Genomic DNA, 22,804 nt, shown 5'->3' with positions numbered 1-22,804 from the left:
CCAGTAGGTACGTTCTCATATGCCCGGGAAGAACCAAGGAGGGGATCCTAACCTCCCATCATCTCGCTAGGGGCGATTTTACAATACCAGGAGGAACAAGGAAGGGGATCCTCACCTTCCTTCATCTCTCTGGGGTCACACTTTCGAGAAAGAGAGCTCAAGATAAAACAATCATTCAACGCCATATTTTCATTTCCAGCTATAAATCAATATTTATCATAGCCATCCGGCTCATAACATAACCCATAACCAGCCAATAATCATTATTAAATACAGCCTTCTGGCCCACGGCATACATCGCACTTCCATCATCACCCTCAGCAACTCATACAATCATCATTAATCATAATTCATCATTAGTTCTCCCCTTACTTCGTCCACAAGTTACCACATCTCCTAGCCTCTTTCCATCGCTAGGCATACTATAAGTATTTAGGACATAAAGGGTGAGAATGGAGACTTAGAAGTCTGAAATTTGGCTTTAAAAACTCAAAATCAGCTTTGGGGTGAAAATAGGGTCACGCGTGCGTGTCGCCCACACGCACGCATGGAAAGCCCAAAAAGTGTAGTGACGCGTATGCGTCGCCCACGCATACGCGTGGATGGAAGAAAAGCCAGGTGACGCCCGCGCGTCATGCATACGCGTGGGTGCGTTTTCTGCCCCACACACAAACGCAGCACAATTCTCGCACAACTCTCGGGGATTTGGCTGGGCAATTGGAACAGCACATCGATGCGTACGCATCGGCCAGGCGCACGCGTGGGTAGTGAACATTTGAAAACGACGCGTGCGCGTCGGCCACGCCTACGCGTGGGAGTGCGTTCTGCCAAAAATTTTACTAAGTTAAAAAGCTGCAAAATTACATTTTCAAACCCCAAACTTCCAACACACATAACTTCTTCTACAAAATTCCTTTTTCAACCATTTCTGAACCGTTGGAAAGATCTTTGAATAAACTTCGTAAAAATCCATTTTTGAAGAATTCCGAACTCCGTTGACCGAGTTACGGACCGCCAAAGTTGGTCAAAAATCAGTTTTTACCCAAACATTGAAATCACCAATTTTTCCATTGTTCACAAGCCAAATTTATTTCCACTTATCCAAATGACCACAACCCAACCACATTCACATAATTACACTCAACCAAAACCAAACCTACCTCATCTACATAATTTCACCCAAAACTATCAAAATTCATCACGTCAATTCCACAAACCTTATCATTCAATAACCAAACCAATTATTTACACATTCAATATCTAAAATCCATCCAATCTCTTATATCATCACACAATACACACATCAACTTACCTTCCTTACCTCTTTCCGGCCTCTGGCCCAAGATTCACGGCCTCCAGCCCAAATTCACAATTTAAATGCATATTCCACAAACCAATATTCATTATCCAATTCATCAAATCCTCAACACACCAAACATACAAATTCACACAATCTTCAACCCAATCATCAATTTACATTACATATGAACTATGCATATTAGTACCAACCATTCAGACAATCCAAACTTAATCATAGGGGCATCTAGCCTAGGAATTCTCATCACACCACATGGTACTTAAATAAAACTTAAACTGTACCTCTTGTAGCCAAAATAATTGGGCTTCCACCAACTCTTAGCTCCAAGCCTCACCAAGGCTCCACAAGCAACACCAACCTTCCAATTGTGCACCAAAATCACCAAATACACAAACATAACCAATTTCACATATATATATCAACCTAGGGTTCATAAAAATGATAAATCACAAGGATTAGAGGGTTTCTTATCTTAACCCACGAATTTTTGTGATGAATATTACCAATGGCTCATACTAGAGCACTCCTAAACAACCAAAATCACAAGATTTTCTCAAAACCCAAACCAAATTCAAATTTAAAGAGAAAAATGAAAACTGAGCAAAGGACAGTGGATTACTCACCACAAAACTTAGAATTTTAGAGGATGAGAAGAGCGACGCGTGGTCGCAAACGGCTCGTCAATCGAAGCTCCGTAGCTCAAGTTATGGTGGTTTGAAGATTGAAATTAAAGTTCAAACCCTCCCCTCTCACCTCTCTTCTTATTTCAGTGCCCCACACCCCTTCTTTAGGGTAAATGAGCTGAAATATTCATAACTAATGTTTATATATGTCGGGTGGGCCCAGTTCACTTATGTTTGTCCGTTGGCCCAATTTTGGGCCAAAACCTTTAAGATTAGGTTTTAAATCGCATTTTAAATATTTCCACCTTCCCTAATTATAAATCCTCATTTCTTAGCCTTATTTATTTATAATTAATTTTCTCAACTATAGTACCAGACAGATCTCAGCCGGTACTGCCGGTCAAAATTCCAGTGCGCATTTTTACGCAGAAAACTATGTTTTCTGACTCAAAAAAATCTACTGAGTCCAAATATCATATTTAAATTATCAAATTCCGATAGCTAACACTACAAAATAAGAGTTTAAAATGGCATTTGTATTACGGAGATTCTGCCATAATATTTAGATATTGCGTCATTTTTTGTTGTTGCCATAATTGATTTGTATTTTGTGGCGGTTTTTGGTAATTCTGGCGGGCTTGAACCGCCATTGTCATTAACTATATTTAAAATGCAAAAATTGACCAAACACTCATTTCAAAAACGCTACCCTGTATCACCGTGTTCGAGCAAAAAGTTGAAACACTGAGCGATCTCCTCCTGCGTTCTCCTTCAACGGCGATCTTCTCCGGAGATATCTCTTCCAGCGAAGATCTCCTCCAACAGCGATCTCCTCCGGCAATGTCTGCTCCAGCGACGATCTCCTCCTACGACGCCTGCTCCAACGACGATCTCCCTTCTTCCGACGTCTCCTCCAGCGACGATCTCCCTCCTCCGACTTCTCCTCCAATGACGATCTCCTCCGGCTTCCTCCTTGTCGTCCTGTGTCCTCTCTGCCAAATCTTCAGTGTCTCCTTTTTGTTCTGGATCAGCAGGTCAGCTCGCTACTTTTTCACATTCTAGGGTTCAAAAGTACGAATTATTTCTCTCCTTTGCTAGATTTTTTACCAATTCGATTGAAACATGAGAGTGCGTGAATATGTGGATATAAATTCCTTGTGATTTTCGTTGTTATTCATTTGGTACTGATTTTTAAGCTTTTTTGAATTTGTTATTATTGGAGAAAAGTAAAACAGTGTATTTTGATTTTCTTATTTTTTTCAATGTGTTGTGAGGTTTTGGTAGTGTGTTTGTGTTTTAGGTTGTAAATACTAAGTGGAGTATGTGAGAATGGTGCAGGAAAGTGGAAAAGCTTTAGTGTCACTTATAAACCAGGTATTGGATCTGGCAAAGATTGAAGCTGGTAAGCTGGAGCTTGAACCTTCGCTGTTTGTCATGCATGCTGTTTTGGATGATAAAATATACATTAAAATATACAACAATATTGTTATTACCTGCTTTGACATCCTTTTTTGGTTGTCTTCTCATCCTTGTAGAAGAAATGGACTGGGACAATAATGGACAAGTCACTATCAGGGAGTTCCTCTTTGGTTTCATCAAATGGGTTGGAATTGATGCAGATGAATAGATGCATGATGCATTGTGTAAGAACAGATATACTTCTAAGAGGATTGCTTTAATTTCTATCATGCTGAATGTTTGAGTGTAAGGTTTTTCATTTTCTTAAAAGTGTGTTGGATAGATACAGAACTTGATTGTGGCAATGAATCAAGAAAAAAAAAAGAAAAAGAAAAAGGATGTGTATAGATAGATATATGTAGTTTGAGTCCTACTTCATCACAAAGTAACACTGATACATCAAACATTCTGTTATATACAACCTTCATAGACAATAAACTTACAGGATAGATAAAACATGGAGAGACAAAAAAGAAAATGTATGTTTTACAAAAATTAGTTTCTATTTTGGTTACTCCATTGTGTTCTGTAATTTCTTACTGTATTCCTTGAGCTTGGATTCTCCTAATGAGTGACAAAGAAATTGCATTTCTTTCTCTCTATTCTTCCATGCTCTCTTTGTTTGGTTCGACGAGTAAGTTGTCCTTGCCATCAAGGATGCTTACAATTTGCCTCATGCTTGGCCTTAATTGTGGGTCACAGCGGGTGCATGCGATTCCCAGTCTTATCAATCTCAGTAGTTCTTTCTCATTGTACTCTCCATTGAGTCTTTTGTCTGCTAATTCCTTCCAATTGGCATAATAATACCATTTTGAAGCAGTTTGATGTCAATTAGATCGCCAAACCACATGGCGCAGCCACTGCCTCCTCCTCTTATGTCTGAATTGGCATAAGCCATACAAGAGCAGTTCTTCAAACACAGATTTCTGCATTCATCTAAATTAATATTCTCATGCAGCTTAGTATGCTGAGTATTTGGCACTTTCAAGCCTGTATATTTGACAAACACATCAGTTCTTGTGACATTGTAGCTTAATGGATCGTCGCGAATGCATCCTTGTGAGGAGTTGTTTGAGTTCCATTCTTCTGGTGACTTTGGACTGAACCCCTTAAAGCATTGGCAGACATGCTTTGAATCTGCTACACTGCAATAAGCATAGGCTCCACAAAGGTCATATTTATCACACACATCACCTTGCGTTGATCCAGAAACTTTCCAATTCTGAAGATTGTCATCCCATAAATAACTTGTAAGAGATTGACTTATTTGGCTTATTACACCTCCTCCAATGATAGAATCAACCTTGGTGTTATAACTATAGGATATCTCATCCTTGTTTGGGACAAAACTGTCTTAAAAAACATATGTAAAGGACGGATCTGGGAGTCCACTGAAGTAAAGGCCATTCCAAGGTCCAGAGCGATATACTTTTTGTGTTCCATTCATCATGTAATAGACCGGATAATCCCTTACAACTAAACCAAGAGAAAAGTCTCCAGGGGATAGATCATTTGGACTCTTCCAACAAGTTATGCTCCAGTCCAAACCTTTTCGGAGGTCCCTTCCCAACTTCATAGTTGGCAAGAATGTATCTATAGGATAATCAAAGCTTTGCCACAAATAGGCCTTTGGATTTGATTCCCCTTCATTTCTTAACACAAGATTGCCACTGTCCAAGAGCTTCAATACCGGATTTTTTAATTAGGAAGGATTCTTGGCCTCAAAGCTCGATTTGGGGTCTATGAAATCATCACTGCCTTTTATAAGGGTAATTCCTATATTTTTCTGCAAATCAATTATGTGGTAAATAGCATTTTATGATTCAGCTTTTTAGGAAATACTCACATAAGAAACTAGTATTGCTTTGTTCCAAATGACTGTATGTCCCTCTTCATAAAACTGTACAATTTTAGTCCATGGATTTTCAAGGGTTGTCTTTGAAGTTCTAAAACTAGCAGCACAAAATAAAAAGCTATTTAGAGTCTTCTGCACAAGTATTTTACCCTCTTACTCTCTTTCTTTTTATTTATATATTGATATATAGATTTAATTCTAACTCACAAGCCAAGGTATTCATAATTGAGCTATTAAATTTGAAATCTTTACCCGGAGCCAGTAGAAAAAGGTCTTTGTGTTCAAATATCTTGTTGATGCCTGATTGTTTGGTTTTTGATAGTCACTCCAGTATCATTCATTGAACATATAAACATTGCCACTTAGTAGGATAAAGCTTGCAACGATCTTGGTGAGTTTTATTTGTTGATTATGTTGCTTCTTACTGAGAATTGAGCATTGATGAGAGTTGACCATAACCAATGGATTCTATGACAGATGATGAAATTTGAGTTATTTGTTGTCATCTAGATTGTTGCTCTCTTGTGAAGAAATTTTAGAGACTGTTTATATTCTTATATCTTCATATCTATCATCCTAAGGACACACTTGAATGAAATCCTAGTTAATAAAGGTTGATTTTAAATATAAGGCTGTGTACATTCTCCCTAGAGCCCACCAACCAGGATCCTTGTGCGCTGTTGTGCCCTTTCTTTATGGATTTTATTTGCTCGTAATATTTTATTTATTACTTATTTGATTTTTATTTATATTTGCATAAAATTGTTGCAGGATCTTGCCCAAGAATACATGATCCAAAGTTGAAAGAAAGGTGAACAAGTAGATCTATTCTATTCGTATAAGGTTTTGTGTTTTGTTAAGGAACGGTGTCAAATTTCTAATAGTGCACTGCATATTATGAATCCTCTTGCTGTAATTATTTCCTAAATGAATATGTAAGAAAACCATTGTGTCTCTGATGTTAAACATTGTTGACTTGATTCTCATCAGCTTTGAGAATTTCCCAAGACATGATGCATTCGTACCCAAATTTGAAGCTAACCTTGCTCAGTTCTGTGAGAAATTGGTAAGCTACCTACATGTTTCCTGACAGTCAATTAAGTTTATTCTCTTCTATATGTTAATGAATAATTTCAATTTTTATAATTACAGGTAATGGACTTGGATAGAAGAGTAAGACGTGGGCAAGAACGTCTTGCTCAAGAGGTGGAGCCAGCACCAGCGCTTCCATTATAATTAAAATACATTAAAATATTTTGTATGTTTATATATTAATATCATAATTCAGGCTGCCTAAGAGAAGGCTGTTGAAGAAGAGTGAAGGAAACAAAGGGAGAAGGATCATGAGAGAAGACTATACAATCTCCCTTCCATCAATATTATTTATGGAGAAAAAAAGGGTTGAGGTAGGTATTTTACTGTTGTAATTTTTTCCTCTTGCATGATTGAACTCTGAAAGTGTAGTCCAGTCTTTCCTAAATATATCTGTCATGGTTGAGAGAGGTATATTGGGTTTGAAATTGCAGCAAAATCATTTGAGAGCCCTCTATTTCCCTTAGCTGCAGAGAGAACAAGAAGAAAAAACCCTCTTGATGGCTTCTATCATTCTCTACAGAACAAGAATCTCTTACTTCATTAAGGTTTCTTTAACTGCAAACTCAACTTTTTATTATCGTGCTGTTAATATTAATGTGAAGCATGAAAAAAAACATTTACTTGAGAAAGCAAATAGGCTCCTATAAGTTCCATATAAGTCTCCTATTATGTTTGTGTGTGTGTGTCTGTGTGTGTGTTTTCAAATTTAGTCTTTTTTTCCCCTTTGGATGCAGGATGCAATTCCATTGAGCTAGCAATTGGAACACTACAAAGAATATCAGAATATATTGGTGGAAGTAGCAGGACAATCAAATGCTTTATCAATCATATTTGGTGCTACACATCTTGTTAGTGCTGGCAACAGTGACTTCATTCAGAATTATTACATAAACCTTCTGCTAAACAAGGTTTACACTGCTGATCAGTTCTCTGAAATTCTCATGCAACACTATTTTCATTAGATTATTGATATTCATCTTTATGCCCTAAATATTATATAAAAACAAAAAAAATGAATATATAATAGAGTCCCGTTATTATTATGTCCTTAATTATTACATGATATTTTTGAAATGAAGAATGTCATATAAATTGTTTAATCAAATAACCACCCTTATTCTCTTGTTTAATTTGTGCGTTATACTCTTTTAAAATTAGAGGGAAATCATTATCACTATCAACTTTATAGTATTTTAAGCACTCAAAAAGGATGCTTCCTATTTAACATTATAAGATTCTTGTGATCATTAATTTCCTTCCCTTCTCGTCTCTTAATACCCATACAAGACTAAAGGAAAAATTGGTCCATTATGGGAAGCATAAATATGCCATATTTGTTCGTTGTTACTTTCATTAGTACGGGAAATGGTTTGAAAATTTGATAAGAGATAGGCCACCAATTAGAATCTATATATATGTACATAAGTACATTCATAGCTTTTATCATATCATATATAGGCCACCAATTAGATGAATATCAATCTCTTTTCTGATGTTTGATGCAGCGGCCGCTATAAGGATTTTATTTCAATCTATGAACTCACCTTCACAGCTAGGTTGGCAAGCGAGTGGTGATGATCCGCGTGGACAATATTGGAAAGGCATAACATGCTCAAACAACCGAGTTACAGAGATGTAGTCTCACACTCTTCTTCACTTTATACCACTTTTTATCATGATTGCATTTTGATGCTGATTTCTAAAATTATTGTTTTATTTACCAGTAAGTTATCCAATCTTAAACTAACGGGAACATTGCCTTATGGATTACAACCCTTGACATCTTTGACCAACCCGTAAGATTCACTATTCTTTCATACAATATCCAGTTTTGTGTGGAAATGTAACTCGCAATGTGACTCTTCTTTTTATTGTAGAGACTTGAGTAGCAACAATCTTGGAGGTGGCATACCATACCAGCTTCCTCCAAATATGCAGTGCTTGTATGTTTCTATATATATATATATATATATATATGTTTGTTACCCTTAAGTTTATTTCACCCATAATATTATGATTATAAGTTCTAACATAATTAATTCTTTGTATGCAGAAATCTGGCTTATAATAACTTCACTGGGGCAATCCCTTACTCTATTTCTGATATGACCTCTCTTACAGACCTGTGTGTAATTATCTTCTTGAGCATTTATCATAATAATACCTTATCAACCAGCTCCATGAGCTATTGGAGTAACTTTTTTTATTGTTTTTGAGAACATAGGAATCTTGCTGATTAGTGTTTATTGCAATGCTTGTATTTTGGTAAGTTTAGTAAGACAAGGTTTTGTATAGGAGTTATTATTTTTGATTTTCAATAATAAGAAATTATATATTATATTAATATTTTGTTTATGACTTATATAATATTTCATTTATGGATTATGATTTTTTGCTATTGTAAAATTTTAATCACAATTATTTATTTAACCCGGTAAAAATGGCAATAAAAATTATTTTTTAAACGATAAAAAATGTCACTGTCAGGGTAAAACGGCGGTTCAAAAATACCATTTTAACCAATCAAAACGCTACTGTCAGGGTAAAATGGCGGTTCAAAAATGCTATTTTAACCAACCAAAACGGCACTCTGTCAGGATAATAATGGCGGTTCAAACCGCCGTTTTAACCTATCCAAAAACCGCCATTTTAACCCTGGAAATAACGACGGTTTGAACCGCCATTTTAACCAACCAAAATGCCACTCTGTCAAGGTAATGGGGGTTCAAACCGCCGTTTTAACCTATCCAAAAACCGCCATTTTAACCCTGGAAATAATGACGGTTTGAACCGCCGTTTTAACCTATTCAAATACCGCTGTTTTAACTCAGGAAATTGTGGCGGTTTTCAGAAAACCGCCGTAATAATCAGAATAGCGACCAGAATTAAGTTGCTTTACGAAACCGCCCAATAATGGCGGTTCAAACCGCCGTAAATACCAAAAAAATTGCCGTTTTTACCAAAATTTTTTGTAGTGTAAATTTTCTAACCATATTCGCTCTTATTTAATTTATTATTTAATTAATTACGGTTTGACCGGATTTTACAAAGGATAATTGTCAAGTCAAAATATATTCTATTAGTATGGATAATTGTAGCTCAAATTCTATTGTTTGGTTATTGGTATTTATATTAGTTAACAAATAACAAGTGTTAGGCTAGTTTTTGGTTTTGACTCTGTACTATAAATGTGTACTTGGCAGAGTGTATAGATATAATTTTTATTTTCTTAATCAACTAATAGTCAAAATATACTTCATTGTTCATATTCATAATTTGGTACAATTTTTACATGACATCAAGAGCTCTGATTTAAAGATCCATGACAGCAACTTTAATCCTTGATTCTTTTATAATCCAATTGGTGATCATTTGAGTGAGAAGTGAGAACGACAATCACACTTAGAAACAACGAGCTCTACTTGCATCCATTCTTAGGAAGGATTTTAAGGACCATTTTTATTTAGGGGTGGCAAAATTTTTCGAGACGCAAAAATTCTGTTGGGTATATTTTAAATAGAGATTTAATGATAGAGCATTTTTTCTGTGAGAGCAGAAATAAAAAAAGAAATTATCTCGAAACAACTATGGAGATCCAAATAGAAATTTCGATTCTGTCTCCATAATTTTGAATAATACGAATTTATTTACTTGTCTTAAATATTTTAGATATTATTATAAGTATTTTAGTAATAATCTCATGTATTATATATATTTTTTGTGTTAAGACTTATTTTATTTTTTTATATTATATTATGTAATTTTATTTTATTTTTTTAGATTTAGATGTTGAATTTTAATTAATTTATAATTTTAAATTTTGAAAAAAGTATATTTGTATATTGATATGTATATATATTTAATTTTTTTTAATTTTTAAGAAGTTTTTTATTAGAAATTTTTATAAGAATTTGAAGAGATAAAAAATAAAATTTTTTTATAAAAATTTTTATTATTTTTTTATATTCTGTACATAAATATATTATTTTATTATATTCGATTAATTTCAGTTGAATTTCAATTAAATTTTTAAACCTTTGAATTTTTAGTTTTACTAATTCAATTACTGGTTTGATTTTTAAAACCTTATTTATCATACATTTATTCTCTTTTCGTTGTTCTCTTTTCTTACTATAGCTTCATTGTTCACATTCATAGCTTGGTACAATCACTAACTAAATCTAAATCACAATAGTTTGAATAATATTATATTTAAAAATAAATTAAAATCAATACAAATCAAATCACAATCATTTTAATAAAATTGGATTAAATTAAAAAATAAAAAAAAAATCGATACGATTCAAATGATATCAAATTCACCTACTAAAATTGATCAAAATTGTACTGCAACAATAATCTAATCTCGCTGTTAGTGCAAACGACGAAATAAGTATATGCAAATTTTATTTATACGTTAGATAAGAGGATTTGAATCTTCTAAATTTTGAATTTTACTTTAGAGAGTAAAATTTGATTTCTCACCATTTATTTCATAGGTGGAATCAAGAAAAAATATGAGAGAGAAATCATTCAAGAGTGAGAGATCAAACTTTACTCTTTAAAGTGAAATTCAAAATTTAAAGGATCCAAATATGTATAATCATAATCTTTTCATATATCTTATTTATAGTGACAATAGAAAATAATATAGTACAAACATGTAAATAATTTTTAAAAATATATAAAATGTTAATATAGATTTTAATTTAAAAGAAAAAGATAAATAAATTTTTAATTAATTAAAATTACAAAAACATCCGTAACTTTTTAAAATATGAGACATCTAAATCTATCTGTCCAAAATATCTAAGGACAATTTGATCCTTCGGAGAGACTTAATAGATCTCTTGTGTTTTAGAAAGTAATGGATGTTTTTTGTATTTTTAATTAGTCGATAACTTATTTATTTTTAAGATAAAAAGTTAGGAATTTATTTGTCGTTTATTCTTAATTTATTTATTTAAAAAAAATCATATTATTTTATCATCTGACGATACCTAAGGCTTTTATTCTCTAATAAACATATAATAGTTCGTATATGTAAAAAATAAATAAATTAAAAAAAATTAGAGCTACCTCTCTTACTCTTCTTGTCTTTATAAAGTTCTCTTTTTGCTTTTATATATATATATATATATATATATATATATATATATATATATATATATATATTTGAATTTTTTAAATTTTAAATTTTATTTTAAAAAATAAAATATAATTTTTTTATTTATTTTAAAAGTAAAATAAAAAAATAAAAAAATCATTTAAAAATAAAAATTATATTTTATTTTTTAAAATAAATATTCAAATTTTAGAATATTCAAATTCATATGTGTTTACTTAGACACTGGAACGGCGTATTGTAGGAGCTCGGTGACTATCATAAATAATTAATGAGTTTATGTAATAATTAGAAGGGAGAGAGAGAGAGATTTAATAGCTTTATTGTGATTGTGATCGTCGAAATTATTTAATTGATAATTATTTAACGGTATTTAATCTTTCAATTAATGACCTGAACTTGTGGCTTATATCTATATTCACAATTAGAAAATGGATAAATCCAGACCTATGATGCACGGATACTGACACGGACACGGGATACGATACGACATAGAACACGTTAACACGTAAATTTTAAAATCTTACATGACACGGGGACACACATATATAAAATATAAAATATTTTTTAGATGAATTGTAATGATATTTTGATATTTTATTGATATTAAAATATAAATTAAAATTTTTAATTATTTTTAATGTCTTATTTTAATTATATAAAGTATTTAAAATATTTTTTGTTTTAATAAATAATAATATATACTATATCTATGATGGTTTTTAGTGGCTAAGAGAAGGGGGTTGAATCTTAGCCCCTTTTTCACTTGACAGCACTTGCTGGTCTTTGAAACAACTTCTGGAGACTTTTTGTCTTTTTGTCTCGTATCCAGCCACGAGACTTTTTCTTTTGTCTCGTACTCAGCCACGACACTTTTCTTTTTGTCTCGTCGATCAGCACGAGATATTTTTCAGTTTTATCTCCTGTGCAGCAGAAATAGAAATGGAGTAGAAGAGAGAAAATTACACCCAGATAGATCCTGGTTCAGCTGCTAAGTGCAATGCAGCCTACATCCAGTCTCCATCAAACAATGATGGAATTTCACTATAATCATCTTTGATTACAAACACCAATTCTCCCTAGGAACTACCTTTCCTATCCGGGACAAGTCCAGAATCTAAACCCAATCCTGAACTTGACTTGGTTACTGCCAAGCTTTCACTGCAAAGTGCTGACCCAACTTGCAAGGGGATTCTTATAGAATCATGAAACACAACACAGATGTACAAAGGACCTCTAAGGACATCTATGGCTTTTTCTTTTAATTTTGCACTCTCTGCATTTTTCTGCTCTATGGCTTTTTTCATACAAACCTTACTGTTTGCCTTTTTCCATGAGACTCAAGACAGACAAAATTAACCAGAAAAATTACAAAATAAAAACATTGAAGGAGAAAAAATTCTGTTAGCTTAGGTAGCTCTGAGAATCCTGTGCCTTGCACTCTCACTCCTTAAATCAGACCCTGACTGTTCACCCTTACTTATAGGGAGAAGCCTCCAAGGTTGAAATCAAACAAACCATGCCAATCTTCTTCTTCTTCAACTAGAACCGGTTCGGCCAGAGAGAGAGAAGAGATAACACATGCAAAATCCAACATGCAATTACCTTTAGTCTTTCCTTGGTCACCAATCTTCATCAATTCGAGCCCTCCATCCTTGCCTTGCTCTCCAAGATGAACTCCTGGCCCTTGATGCTTCATGATGATGATAGCTTCATCTGCTCCAATCTCTGCCTCTTCCATCACGTAGCCACTGTAGCTACCTCCTGTGGTGGTTGAGCAGAATCAGAGACAAGCCATCCCTTCAAGGATCTTCTTCTCTGACTGAGATCTTCTTCAACCATTTTTAGTATGGAGAGGCCAAGATCTCTTCACAAAATCTTACCACAAGTGAATGAGAATCTTAGCCACAGCATACTTTTAGTTTTCTTTTTCTTGCCATCATTGTGATGGTCTTGTAGCGTGCCTCACCTTCTCTTTGGTGGCTAGCTTTAGCTTCCATAGTTTACTGTGTAATGATCGAAAGAGAAGAAAGAAAATTGAAAGAGAAGAAAAGAAAAGCACTTAAGTGATCTTGACAAATTAATTAAAAAATGATTTGCTTTTAGTAAAGCTAGGAAAGAGAGTGAAATGAATTAATTTGTTTCGAAACCCAAGCCTAGAAGCGTGTAGTGCACTTAAGGCTATCACATCATTTCTTCACTTTCTCTTTCCATTTTCCAATGTCTGCATTAAGTGAAATAGAACAAAATTTGAAATCCATCCAAAGATAAGTTTGATTTCCGTGGAAGCATGCATGGATCTCCTTCTCTCTTTTTATCAATATTGGACCAAGTTAATGGATCTTTCCATTAAAGTTGATTTGGGCTAATTAGAATCAATTCTGGCCCAATAACAAGAATAATAATTCAGCCATACTTCATTGACCATTTTTGAACCAATGCTAGATAAAAATTCACACTTAGGCTTGCAACATTTTTTTTCTTTTATTTTCGGCCCAAACATAACCTGCATAGCAAAAATTAATTAATCAATATATATGAATTAATATTTTTGCAATTATTCAAATTAATAATGTTTAGTCATCACAAATATTAGCTTAGAGTTTTCCAAACTCATCAATCTCCTCCTTGATGACAAACATTATTGAAAAATTGAAGTGGAAAGAAATCAAAAATTAAAATATAGAATACTCCCTTTGAATATTTGAATTTCTCCCCCTTTCTAATTGCCACATGGCTCCCCCTTAATGTATGCTATTTTACCAAGGGAAGCTTTATACCTGTAACAATTTTTTATCAAGCCTAAGGCAACAATGTTATTCAACATATTCATTATGTAATGTTGAATGGCTTGATTTATGAGCAGAATTGAATGATAATCAAAACTCATTTGTTATCAATAATTTGATTTTCTGCTCAATCTCATACAAAACAATTAGGTACAAACAAGGTTGATGTTGCCTGAAGTATTTTCCAATCAAATCTGAGCAATTTAATCATATCAAGGAAAATATTTCAAATTAAGCATGATCATCTCAAACTATCAAACTTTATTTTTACATCACAGCTTAAAGGAATTGCCAAAAATAAGTCCAAAACAGCAATCATTTTATCAAGGTAAGTTAAATACATTACAAACACAGTAAACAAACGTTTTACCAAGATAACCAATTAAATTACAAACATCAAAACATCAAGCATCAATCATCAAGCATCAGGCATCAGTAATCAAGATAGGACAGATGCATTATCAACATCAATCACAACAAGATATTGAAACTTGAAACAAGGGAGATCATGAATCCTCAAAAGGATTTCATCCCTGTTTTGTTAATTTCAATTTTTCCTGCACCATTTCTCCCCATCTTGGCATCAAGGGGCACCTGCAAAAATGACATAGAACACAAAATATGCAAAATATACTCAAAATGTTAAAAGTGTACCACCAAGTCATAGGTCCAACAGTATCCAAACAGACAAAATAGAGTATCAAATTGAGCCTAATCATGCCAATATCAAATACTAAAAAAAATTAATCATCAGAGAAGTGAAGCTCAGATTCCTCAGCCCCTTCTTCACTAGCAGCTCCCAACTCCTCCTTAAGGCTCTCCAGCATCAGACTTACCCTATCCTTGCACCTCATCCAAGCCTTTTTATTTTCATAGGCTAGCTTGCGTGCCGCCTTATGGGATTGTACCATGAGCTCCGACATGTTTGAAAATTCAGTGAGAATTTCTTTGATAGATTCGGTTGCCTTGGAGGACTCAGGCCGACTTTCATAGTTACTATCCGAAGCCACAGATTTCTTCCCCTTGGTTCTCTTAACAGCTCCTCCTGCTTTGATCATAGACACATTGTTTTCTACAGCCTCATTTAGGAGATCAATTTTAAAATATTAAAAAATACTTGTTAAAAACATGCCATAAGGCAAATTCGCCTTTTTGGTGCTTTTAACTGATTCTCACATGTGTCTGATCATAAGGTAACCAAATGATATAGGAGTAGATGTAACAAGAGCAAAAAGTATGAGAGAGTCAGAAAATGTTACTCTGTTATGGGATCCGCTTTGAGGGGTCAGAATGTGGGTGACGATCCTGTGGAGCAGAGAGTTTGTAGGACCGAGGGCTTTATGGGTTGGAGTGGTGCCATCCAAGCCAGATAGGTTTCCACAGATATGTTGGAGGACAATCTTATAGGTGACTCCGACCTGGGAGTCCTATTTCTCGGCCATATATGCTCTCGGCCCCTCCTCTTTGTAGCCTAGAGCCGTCCCAATAGTTCCAATGTCAAGAGTTATGTGAACCCTCATCACATAAGAGTGGATGGTGCCATCAATCAGTCGCATGTTGGCATAGAACTCACGTACCAAACCGGGATAAACCGGTTTCTGGATGTGGAGCAGTGGTGTCCATTGGAATTCAGTCTAGAAATCAACACTCTTGGGGCCTTGTCACTTGCTTAACCTGCTTGAAGGCTTTCTGCGCCTAGTTTGGGATCCCGGAGGCCATTGGAATTGCAAACATTGGTGGGGATTCAAGGATCAGTACAAGCACAAGCCACCATGACAAGGAGCTCACCAAATGTCCAACTTAAGGACTTTAACTAAAAGTGCTAGGTGGGAGACAACCCACCATGGTATAATCATTCCTTTTATTCCTAGTTTATTTTATTTTGATTTTATTAGTGTCATTCATAATGTTTGCATTAGCATCTGCATAATGTATTCTGCATTTTGCATATATTTCAAAAAAAAAAAAAACGCACGCGACGCGTAGGCGTTGCTGACGCGTCCGCGTCATAGTTGCATTCTGAAGAAAAGAAAATTGAACAGAAAGTCACGCGAAAGCGTGGCTGCAGGCGTGCCTTAGGCACAAATATGACCACGCAACCGTATCGTTTGCGAAATAGCCTCCCCACGCGTCCGCGTCACCCACACGAACGCGTGGCCCTGTGAAATCGACGTAAATGGGTGTATGGCAGTAAGTTATGATGGAGTGGGGCTGGAACCATGCTAGAAGCACAAGCCCTACCACGCGAACGCGTGCCCCACGCGTCCGCGTCATTTTTAAAATAAAAGCCATTCACGCGATCGCGTCAACCACGCGATCGCGTCACCCCAAATTTTTTGCAAAATGGGTTTGAAACAGAGAGTTGCGCGAACGCATGGCTGCCCTCGCGCCATTCGCTTAAATCAAGTCACGTGACCATGTGACCCACACGTCCACGTTACTTGACAAGAATCACACACCACGCGACCACGTGACCCATGCGTCCGCGTCATATGCGACGCACAACTTATCCAGATCAGCCAAGTTATCTTATCTTTTCTTCCCCAAATCCTAATTTCTTTCTTCTTCTTTCTTCTTTCTTTCTTTTCTTCTCCCCATCTACTCTTCTATCCCTTTAATTTAATATATTTATTTGTTCTTTTTTCTTCTTAATTTCATCTTAATTTAATTCCTTTTGGTTTCTTTTTCAATTCTTTTTTATGCATTTTTATGTTGGTGTTGGAGTTTTATTTGGATAGTACCTTATTTTATTTGAGCATGTGGCTATTCTGAGGAGGGATTTGACAATTGAAATTTACTTATGGCTCTCATATATATTTGGATTACATTATTTTCATCCCTATTTTAACTTGCACACCCAATGTTTGTGAAAAAGCTTTTATGGAATTTTGAATCTTATTTTGTTTTACTCCTTCACTTGCATACCTCTTTTTCACAACACTTGTGTTCCACATGTATTTGGGATTATCATTCACAATTGTCATCATTACACATGCTCTTTAATTTGGCACATTTATTACTTGATGCTTGAGCTATGCTTCTCATGCCTATTATTTGCATGTTTTTACCCTCTTGCATCTAATTATTTTGAATTGCCCTTTGTGATCTTTATTGTTGTCTTCCCTACATGTTATAGCTACCATGTATTTAGGCTATCATCTTTCCTTTGGCATTCCTTATCACTTGGAATTTCCTCCCTTCCGGTCTTAGTTTTCTATATTTCACACTCTTCCTTTTCTTCTTCCTTAGGCATGGGTACCAAGAAAGGAAAAGAGAAGGCCACTGACAAGACACCGGCACGGAGAGGAACTAAGAGACCTCCAGCTAAGGCGCCTCCAGCTACAAGTGTTAGTTGAAACAACCCGTCCACTTGTACATCTCAGCATGTACCGAGGACGGTACAACCTTTAAGTGTGCGGAGGTCAATACCGATATCCATGGGTTAGTTATTTTCTTCCCAACACCAATGTTTTATTTTCTTTGTTAAATTCATTGTTGCATTTGCATATTTAATTGCATGTTTGTTTGATTTTATGCATTTAGTTACTATTTGGTTGAAGTAATATTTTCTTTTTCAAGAAATTTTTATAGTATTCCACTAATTTAAATTGAAAAATTTGTTCTGTTAAAACTTATTTGAAGTTGTATTTGGAACATAGTTTAAAAAGCTAAGAACACACAACCTGTGAGATTTTGAGCTTATTTATATGGTTACATTATTTAACCATAAATTTTTATTTTTGTGTGTTTTCTTCTCTATGATTGTAATCTTTGCTTTGTTCCATTCTATATGTCCACTATTTAGTGTATTTACATGCTTGCATATGATTGAGGCCATTATTTGTTATTAGCTCACTTATCCCAAATAAGCCTACCTTTTACATCACCCTTGTTAGCCACCTTGAGCCTTTTTATCCCCATTTATTCTGTTCTATAACCACATCACTAGCCTTAAGCAAAAAAACAATTAAATATCCCAATTGAATCTTTGGTTAGCTTAAGATAGGGATTGTGTAACAATTAAGTGTGAGAAAACTATGGGAACATGGATTAATAAGGGAATGTGTTATGTTTCTACTTTGATAAAATATTGGGAATTTGGGTACCTACTCATGTGAGACCAGAAAAATTAAAAATCCATGTGTATTGATAAGCTATGTTTATTTTCATGTTCAAAAAAAAAAAAGAAAAAAAAATCCAAAAAAAAAAAATTCAATAAATAAGTAAATAAATAAGGAGACAAAATTACCTCAATTCTAAGTTAAGTTAAAGAAAAGATCAATGCATATGTGATAAAAATTAAAAGAAAGGTTGATGCATGAGTATGAGATGAAAAAAATGGAAATTTTGGGTAGCTAGGCATGATTTTAGAGTTATATAGAGTATGTGTGTATGTTAGGTGAAAGCTTAGGCTAATTAAAGATTCAATTTATAGCTCATTTGGCCATACATATATCCTCACCCTTACCTTAGCCCCATTACAACCTTGAAAAAGACCTCATGATGTTTGCATTGGTACATTAAATATTGTTGATTGGTTAGGTGAAGAACAAAGTTTAGAAAGCATGATTAGAGAAGAGTAGAGTGATTACCCTATACACTTGAGAGACTAGAGTGCATATACACCATCAGTGAGGGTTCAATACTTGATTCTATGCTCTCTGCTTTCATGAGCTATCTTCTTACAAGTTTACTTGTCTTTTATTATATAATTTGAATTAGTGAAATTTGATTTATGTTTGTCTTGAAGAGCTTATTCACTTTTAACCAAGTAGATAGAAACATCTTAGCATGTAGTTGCATTCATATAGATAGGTTGCATTTCATACATTCTACCATTCCTCTTCACTCCCTTATAGCTTCTCCTGAGCTTAGCATGAGGACATGCTAATGTTTAAGTGTGGGGAGGTTGATAAACCACTATTTTATGGTTTATCTTGTGCTCAATTGAGTGGATTTTATCAATCTTTCATACACTTTTTCATACAAAATGCATATTTTACATTCTCCTTCCTGATTTTGTGCTATGATTGAAAACATGCTTCTTTGACCTTAATTTTATTAATATTAATCTTCTCTTATTACCATTCGATGCCTTGATATGTGCGTTAAGTGATTTCAGAAATTAAAGGGCAGGAATGACTCAGAGGATGGAAAGGAAGCATGCAAAAGTGGAAGGAATACAAGAAATTGAAGGAACTGCAAAGCTGTCAGCCTGACCCTCTCACACTTAAACGGTCATAACTTGAGTTATAGAGATCCAAATGATGCGGTTCTAGTTGCGTTGGAAAGATAACGTCCGGGGCTTCGATTTGATATATAATTTGCTATAGTGGCCGCACCTCTAGGCAATGCGAACGTGTGCTCCACGCGGACGCGTCGCAGTGACGAAAATCAGCGTGGCAGATTTCGCCCCCAGCAATTTCTGGGCTGTTTTTGGCCCAGTTTTCGGCCTAGAAAACACAGATTAGAGGCTATAAAGTGGGGAAATCCATTCTTTCATCAATAAAGCTTTAATAATACACAATTTTAGGTTTTAGATGTAGTTTTAGAGAGAGAGAGAGAGGTTCTCTGCTCTCTCTTAGGATTTAGGATTAGGATTTCTCTTATTTTAGGATTGTTTCTACAATCACAGGTTCAAAGTTCCTTTAATTTATTTTCTACTTTTATTTATTCCAATGCTTTTACTTGTTAATGTTCTTAAATTGGCTTATGAACTTTTCCATGTTAAGATTTGAATGTTCTATTTAATATAATTTGAGGTATTTCAGAGTTAAGATTTCTTTCTTTTATTTATGTTACTGCTGCTTCCCATCTGAAGGAATTTTTATTCGAGTAGATTTATTTCTCCTTTTGGCTTTGGTTAAGTAATTGATAACACTTGAGTTATCAAACTCAGCTGTTGTTTAAACATTGAAATTTGCTGATTGATTTGAATTCCAATAACTCTAGTCTTTCCAGGAGTTGACTAGGACATGAGGATCAAATAAATTTGTCCACTTGACTTTCCTTTGTTTAGCAAGGGTTGATTAAAAGTGGGAGTAGAATCCAATTCTCATCACACCTGATAAGGATAACTAGGATAGGACTTTGAATTTCTCATACCTTGCCAAGAGATTTTATTATTATTAATTTATTTTTCTTGTCATTTAAATTACTTGTTCCCTATTTCAAAAAAACCAAAAAATATATTGTTTTACATAACCAATAATAAATCATACCTCCCTGCAATTCCTTGAGAAGACAACCCGAGGTTTAAATACTTCGGTTATAAATTTTATTGGGTTTTGTTACTTGTGACAACCAAACTTTTGTACGAAAGGATTCTTTGTTGGTTTAGAAGCTATACTACCAACGCGATTATATTTTTATTAAATTTCTTTACCGATAGAAAATCAGTTCTTCAACCTCCTTATGGAATTCATATGAAGCACATGAGTTGAACCTGGCAGGATCATAGTGAAAGTGTGGTTTGCTGAATTTGTTCTTGAAATCCAAGGACTCCAAGTTTGTTGATTCCTTGGTGTTGTGCAGCGCGAACCCTTTTGTTTTCTGGGTACTCCTTCCGGGTGTGGCCTTCTTTGGTGGTGAGTGTGGCGGTGATGGAATGGGAGAGGTGTGTGATTCTTCTTCTTCCGCTATAGGAACCTTTTCTTTCTTTTTCCTTGAAGAGGTTTTCATGGCTATGACTTTCCTTCTCATGGTGTCTGTTTGTTTTGAGGGTGGTGAGGGAGAAGATGAAGATGTAGAATGAATATGGATGTGGGTGTGAGTTTGAGGTGTGGACGGTTTTTGAGAGACGAGAGTCCTTTTACTTTTTCTAGGGGCGATTTTCTTTTTCATGATGGAGAAGTGGAAGATGGAGGGTTGAATAGAAACCGAATTGAGTGAGGGAGGAGGGAGGTTAGGGACGCATTAAGTGTGGAGTGGAGAGAGAATTGGAGGTAGTTTAATGACTATTAAGGAGCGGTTATTACCCAAGGGAGTTTTCCTTTGATTTGAAATAAACAGAATAGTAGTTTCCTAGAATTAAGGGATTAGATGAAAAGAAAGATTTGATTTGACAACATCCTCTTCTAAAAAGATTTGACGAGACAACAAAAAAAATATAGAAAAACTAACAAAACGGTCATAGTGGGGTCAAAGAAATTTGATGGAGCCCATGAGAATTAATTTTGGCGCAGTCTCCCCCTTGATCACAGCCCTTCCAACACACTCTGATTTTTATCTTCTCCTTTCCTACGAGACAAAACTGAGAAGAATCAAAATTTCACAAGTTATCAATAGAACTTAAATCAATCATTCCTAAACTTTTTCTCAAAGTGCAGAATCTGTCTTCACAGAGGGGTTTTGTAAAAATGTCAGCAAGTTGGTCTTCAGATTTTACAAATTGAATATCAATATTACCCTTTTGCACATGTTCTCTAATGAAATGATATTTAATTCAATGTGCTTGGTTCTTGAGTGCAGGACAGGATTTTTTGAAATGTTTATAGCACTCATATTATCACAAAATAAGGGTATACTATTGATTTTTAATTTGTAATCTTCCAACTGCATTTTTAACCAAATTAGTTGTGAACAACATGCAGATGCAGAAATATATTCAGCTTCAGCTGTGGATAGAGCCACTGTGGCTTATTTTTTGCTTGACCACATGTTGAGTGAGCTTCCAAGGAAGCAGCACATGCCGGATGTGCTCCGTCTATCCACTCTATCTCTCGCATAATCTGCATCACAAAACCCTACTGCACAAAAATCATCAGATTTTGGATACCACAAGCCATAATCACTAGTCCCCTTAATGTATCTAATGATGCGCTTAACTGCTGAAAGATGGGATTCTTTTGGGTGAGATTGAAACCTTGAGCATACACCCACACTTTGAACTATGTCCAGTCTAGAGGATGTAAGGTACATGAGTGAACCTATCATTCCTCTATACCTTGTTTCATCCACATCTTTGCCATCATCATCCTTTTCAAGTTTTGTATTTGGATGCATTGGCGTGTTCCCATTGGTTTGGAACTTTCTAGGCCAAATTTTTTGATAAGTTCTTTTGCATACTTTCCTTGGTGAATAAAGGTACCACTAGGAGTTTGTTTAATTTGGAGGCCAAGAAAAAATGTTAGCTCTCCCATTAAACTCATTTCAAACTCACTAGTCATGAGTTTTCCAAACTCTTCACACAAGGACACACTGGCCGATCCAAACACAATGTAATCAACATAAACTTGAACTAGGAGAATATCATCATTAGATGCTTTAATAAATAAAGTAGTGTCGGTGGTACCCCTTTGAAATTGATTTTCCAACAAGAAGGCACTAAGCCTTTCATACCAAGCTCTTGGAGCTTGTCTAAGACCATAAAGAGCCTTAGATAGTTTAAAACATGGTTTGGAAATTTTTTATCTTCAAAACCAGGGGGTTGTGCTACATACACTTCTCAATCAATAAAGCCATTAAGGAAAGTACATTTAACATCCATTTGAAACATTTTGAAACCCTTATGGCAGCATAGGCAAGAAGCAACCTAATTGC

The 22,804-nt window shown here is 34.8% G+C and overlaps 2 protein-coding genes across 8 annotated transcripts; one reads left to right on the top strand and one right to left on the bottom strand.

Annotated features, from left to right (window-relative positions):
* The first annotated feature begins 2,632 nt into the window (after window positions 1–2,632).
* On the top strand, window positions 2,633–8,711 carry LOC112743757 (protein STRUBBELIG-RECEPTOR FAMILY 7-like). Of its 7 annotated transcripts, XM_072214636.1 has the most exons (13): window positions 2,635–2,975; window positions 3,242–3,343; window positions 3,477–3,584; window positions 6,026–6,065; window positions 6,245–6,320; window positions 6,407–6,460; window positions 6,543–6,660; window positions 6,814–6,894; window positions 7,084–7,257; window positions 7,855–7,984; window positions 8,074–8,145; window positions 8,227–8,292; window positions 8,403–8,711. In XM_072214636.1, exons 10-13 carry the CDS (start codon window positions 7,884–7,886, stop codon window positions 8,563–8,565), a joined length of 402 nt encoding a protein of 133 aa, XP_072070737.1. In that variant the 5' UTR covers window positions 2,635–2,975; window positions 3,242–3,343; window positions 3,477–3,584; window positions 6,026–6,065; window positions 6,245–6,320; window positions 6,407–6,460; window positions 6,543–6,660; window positions 6,814–6,894; window positions 7,084–7,257; window positions 7,855–7,883; the 3' UTR covers window positions 8,566–8,711. The 7 variants fall into 7 exon arrangements, with proteins under 7 accessions (XP_072070733.1, XP_072070737.1, XP_072070732.1 ...); XM_072214632.1 differs by having other exon boundaries at window positions 2,633–2,975; window positions 6,407–6,660; XM_072214631.1 differs by having other exon boundaries at window positions 3,280–3,343; window positions 6,407–6,660.
* LOC140178682 (S-locus-specific glycoprotein S13-like) lies at window positions 4,178–4,975 on the bottom strand. The gene is made up of 2 exons (XM_072215903.1): window positions 4,829–4,975; window positions 4,178–4,732 (listed from the first exon to the last, which is right to left on the bottom strand). The coding sequence occupies exons 1-2, from the start codon at window positions 4,973–4,975 to the stop codon at window positions 4,178–4,180; spliced, it is 702 nt and encodes a 233-aa protein (XP_072072004.1).
* Window positions 8,712–22,804: the final 14,093 nt, after the last annotated feature.

The sequence above is a fragment of the Arachis hypogaea genome, chromosome 14 (assembly GCF_003086295.3).
Source record: "Arachis hypogaea cultivar Tifrunner chromosome 14, arahy.Tifrunner.gnm2.J5K5, whole genome shotgun sequence".
In the NCBI taxonomy this organism is placed as follows: domain Eukaryota; kingdom Viridiplantae; phylum Streptophyta; class Magnoliopsida; order Fabales; family Fabaceae; genus Arachis; species Arachis hypogaea.
Note: the sequence above shows the minus strand (reverse complement) of the source record. Positions and strands in the feature narration are given on the sequence as shown.

Coding starts and splice junctions, on each gene's coding strand:
- LOC140178682 (XM_072215903.1), bottom strand. CDS start 4,975: ATGAAGTTGGGAAGGGACCTCCGAAAAGGTTTGGACTGGAGCATAACT. Junction 4,733..4,828: donor TGATGAATGGAACACAAAAA/GTATATCGCTCT, acceptor GTCCCAAACAAG/GATGAGATATCCTATAGTTA.
- LOC112743757 (XM_072214632.1), top strand. CDS start 7,884: ATGAACTCACCTTCACAGCTAGGTTGGCAAGCGAGTGGTGATGATCCG. Junction 8,146..8,226: donor TTGACATCTTTGACCAACCC/GTAAGATTCACT, acceptor TTTTTATTGTAG/AGACTTGAGTAGCAACAATC. Junction 8,293..8,402: donor CCTCCAAATATGCAGTGCTT/GTATGTTTCTAT, acceptor CTTTGTATGCAG/AAATCTGGCTTATAATAACT.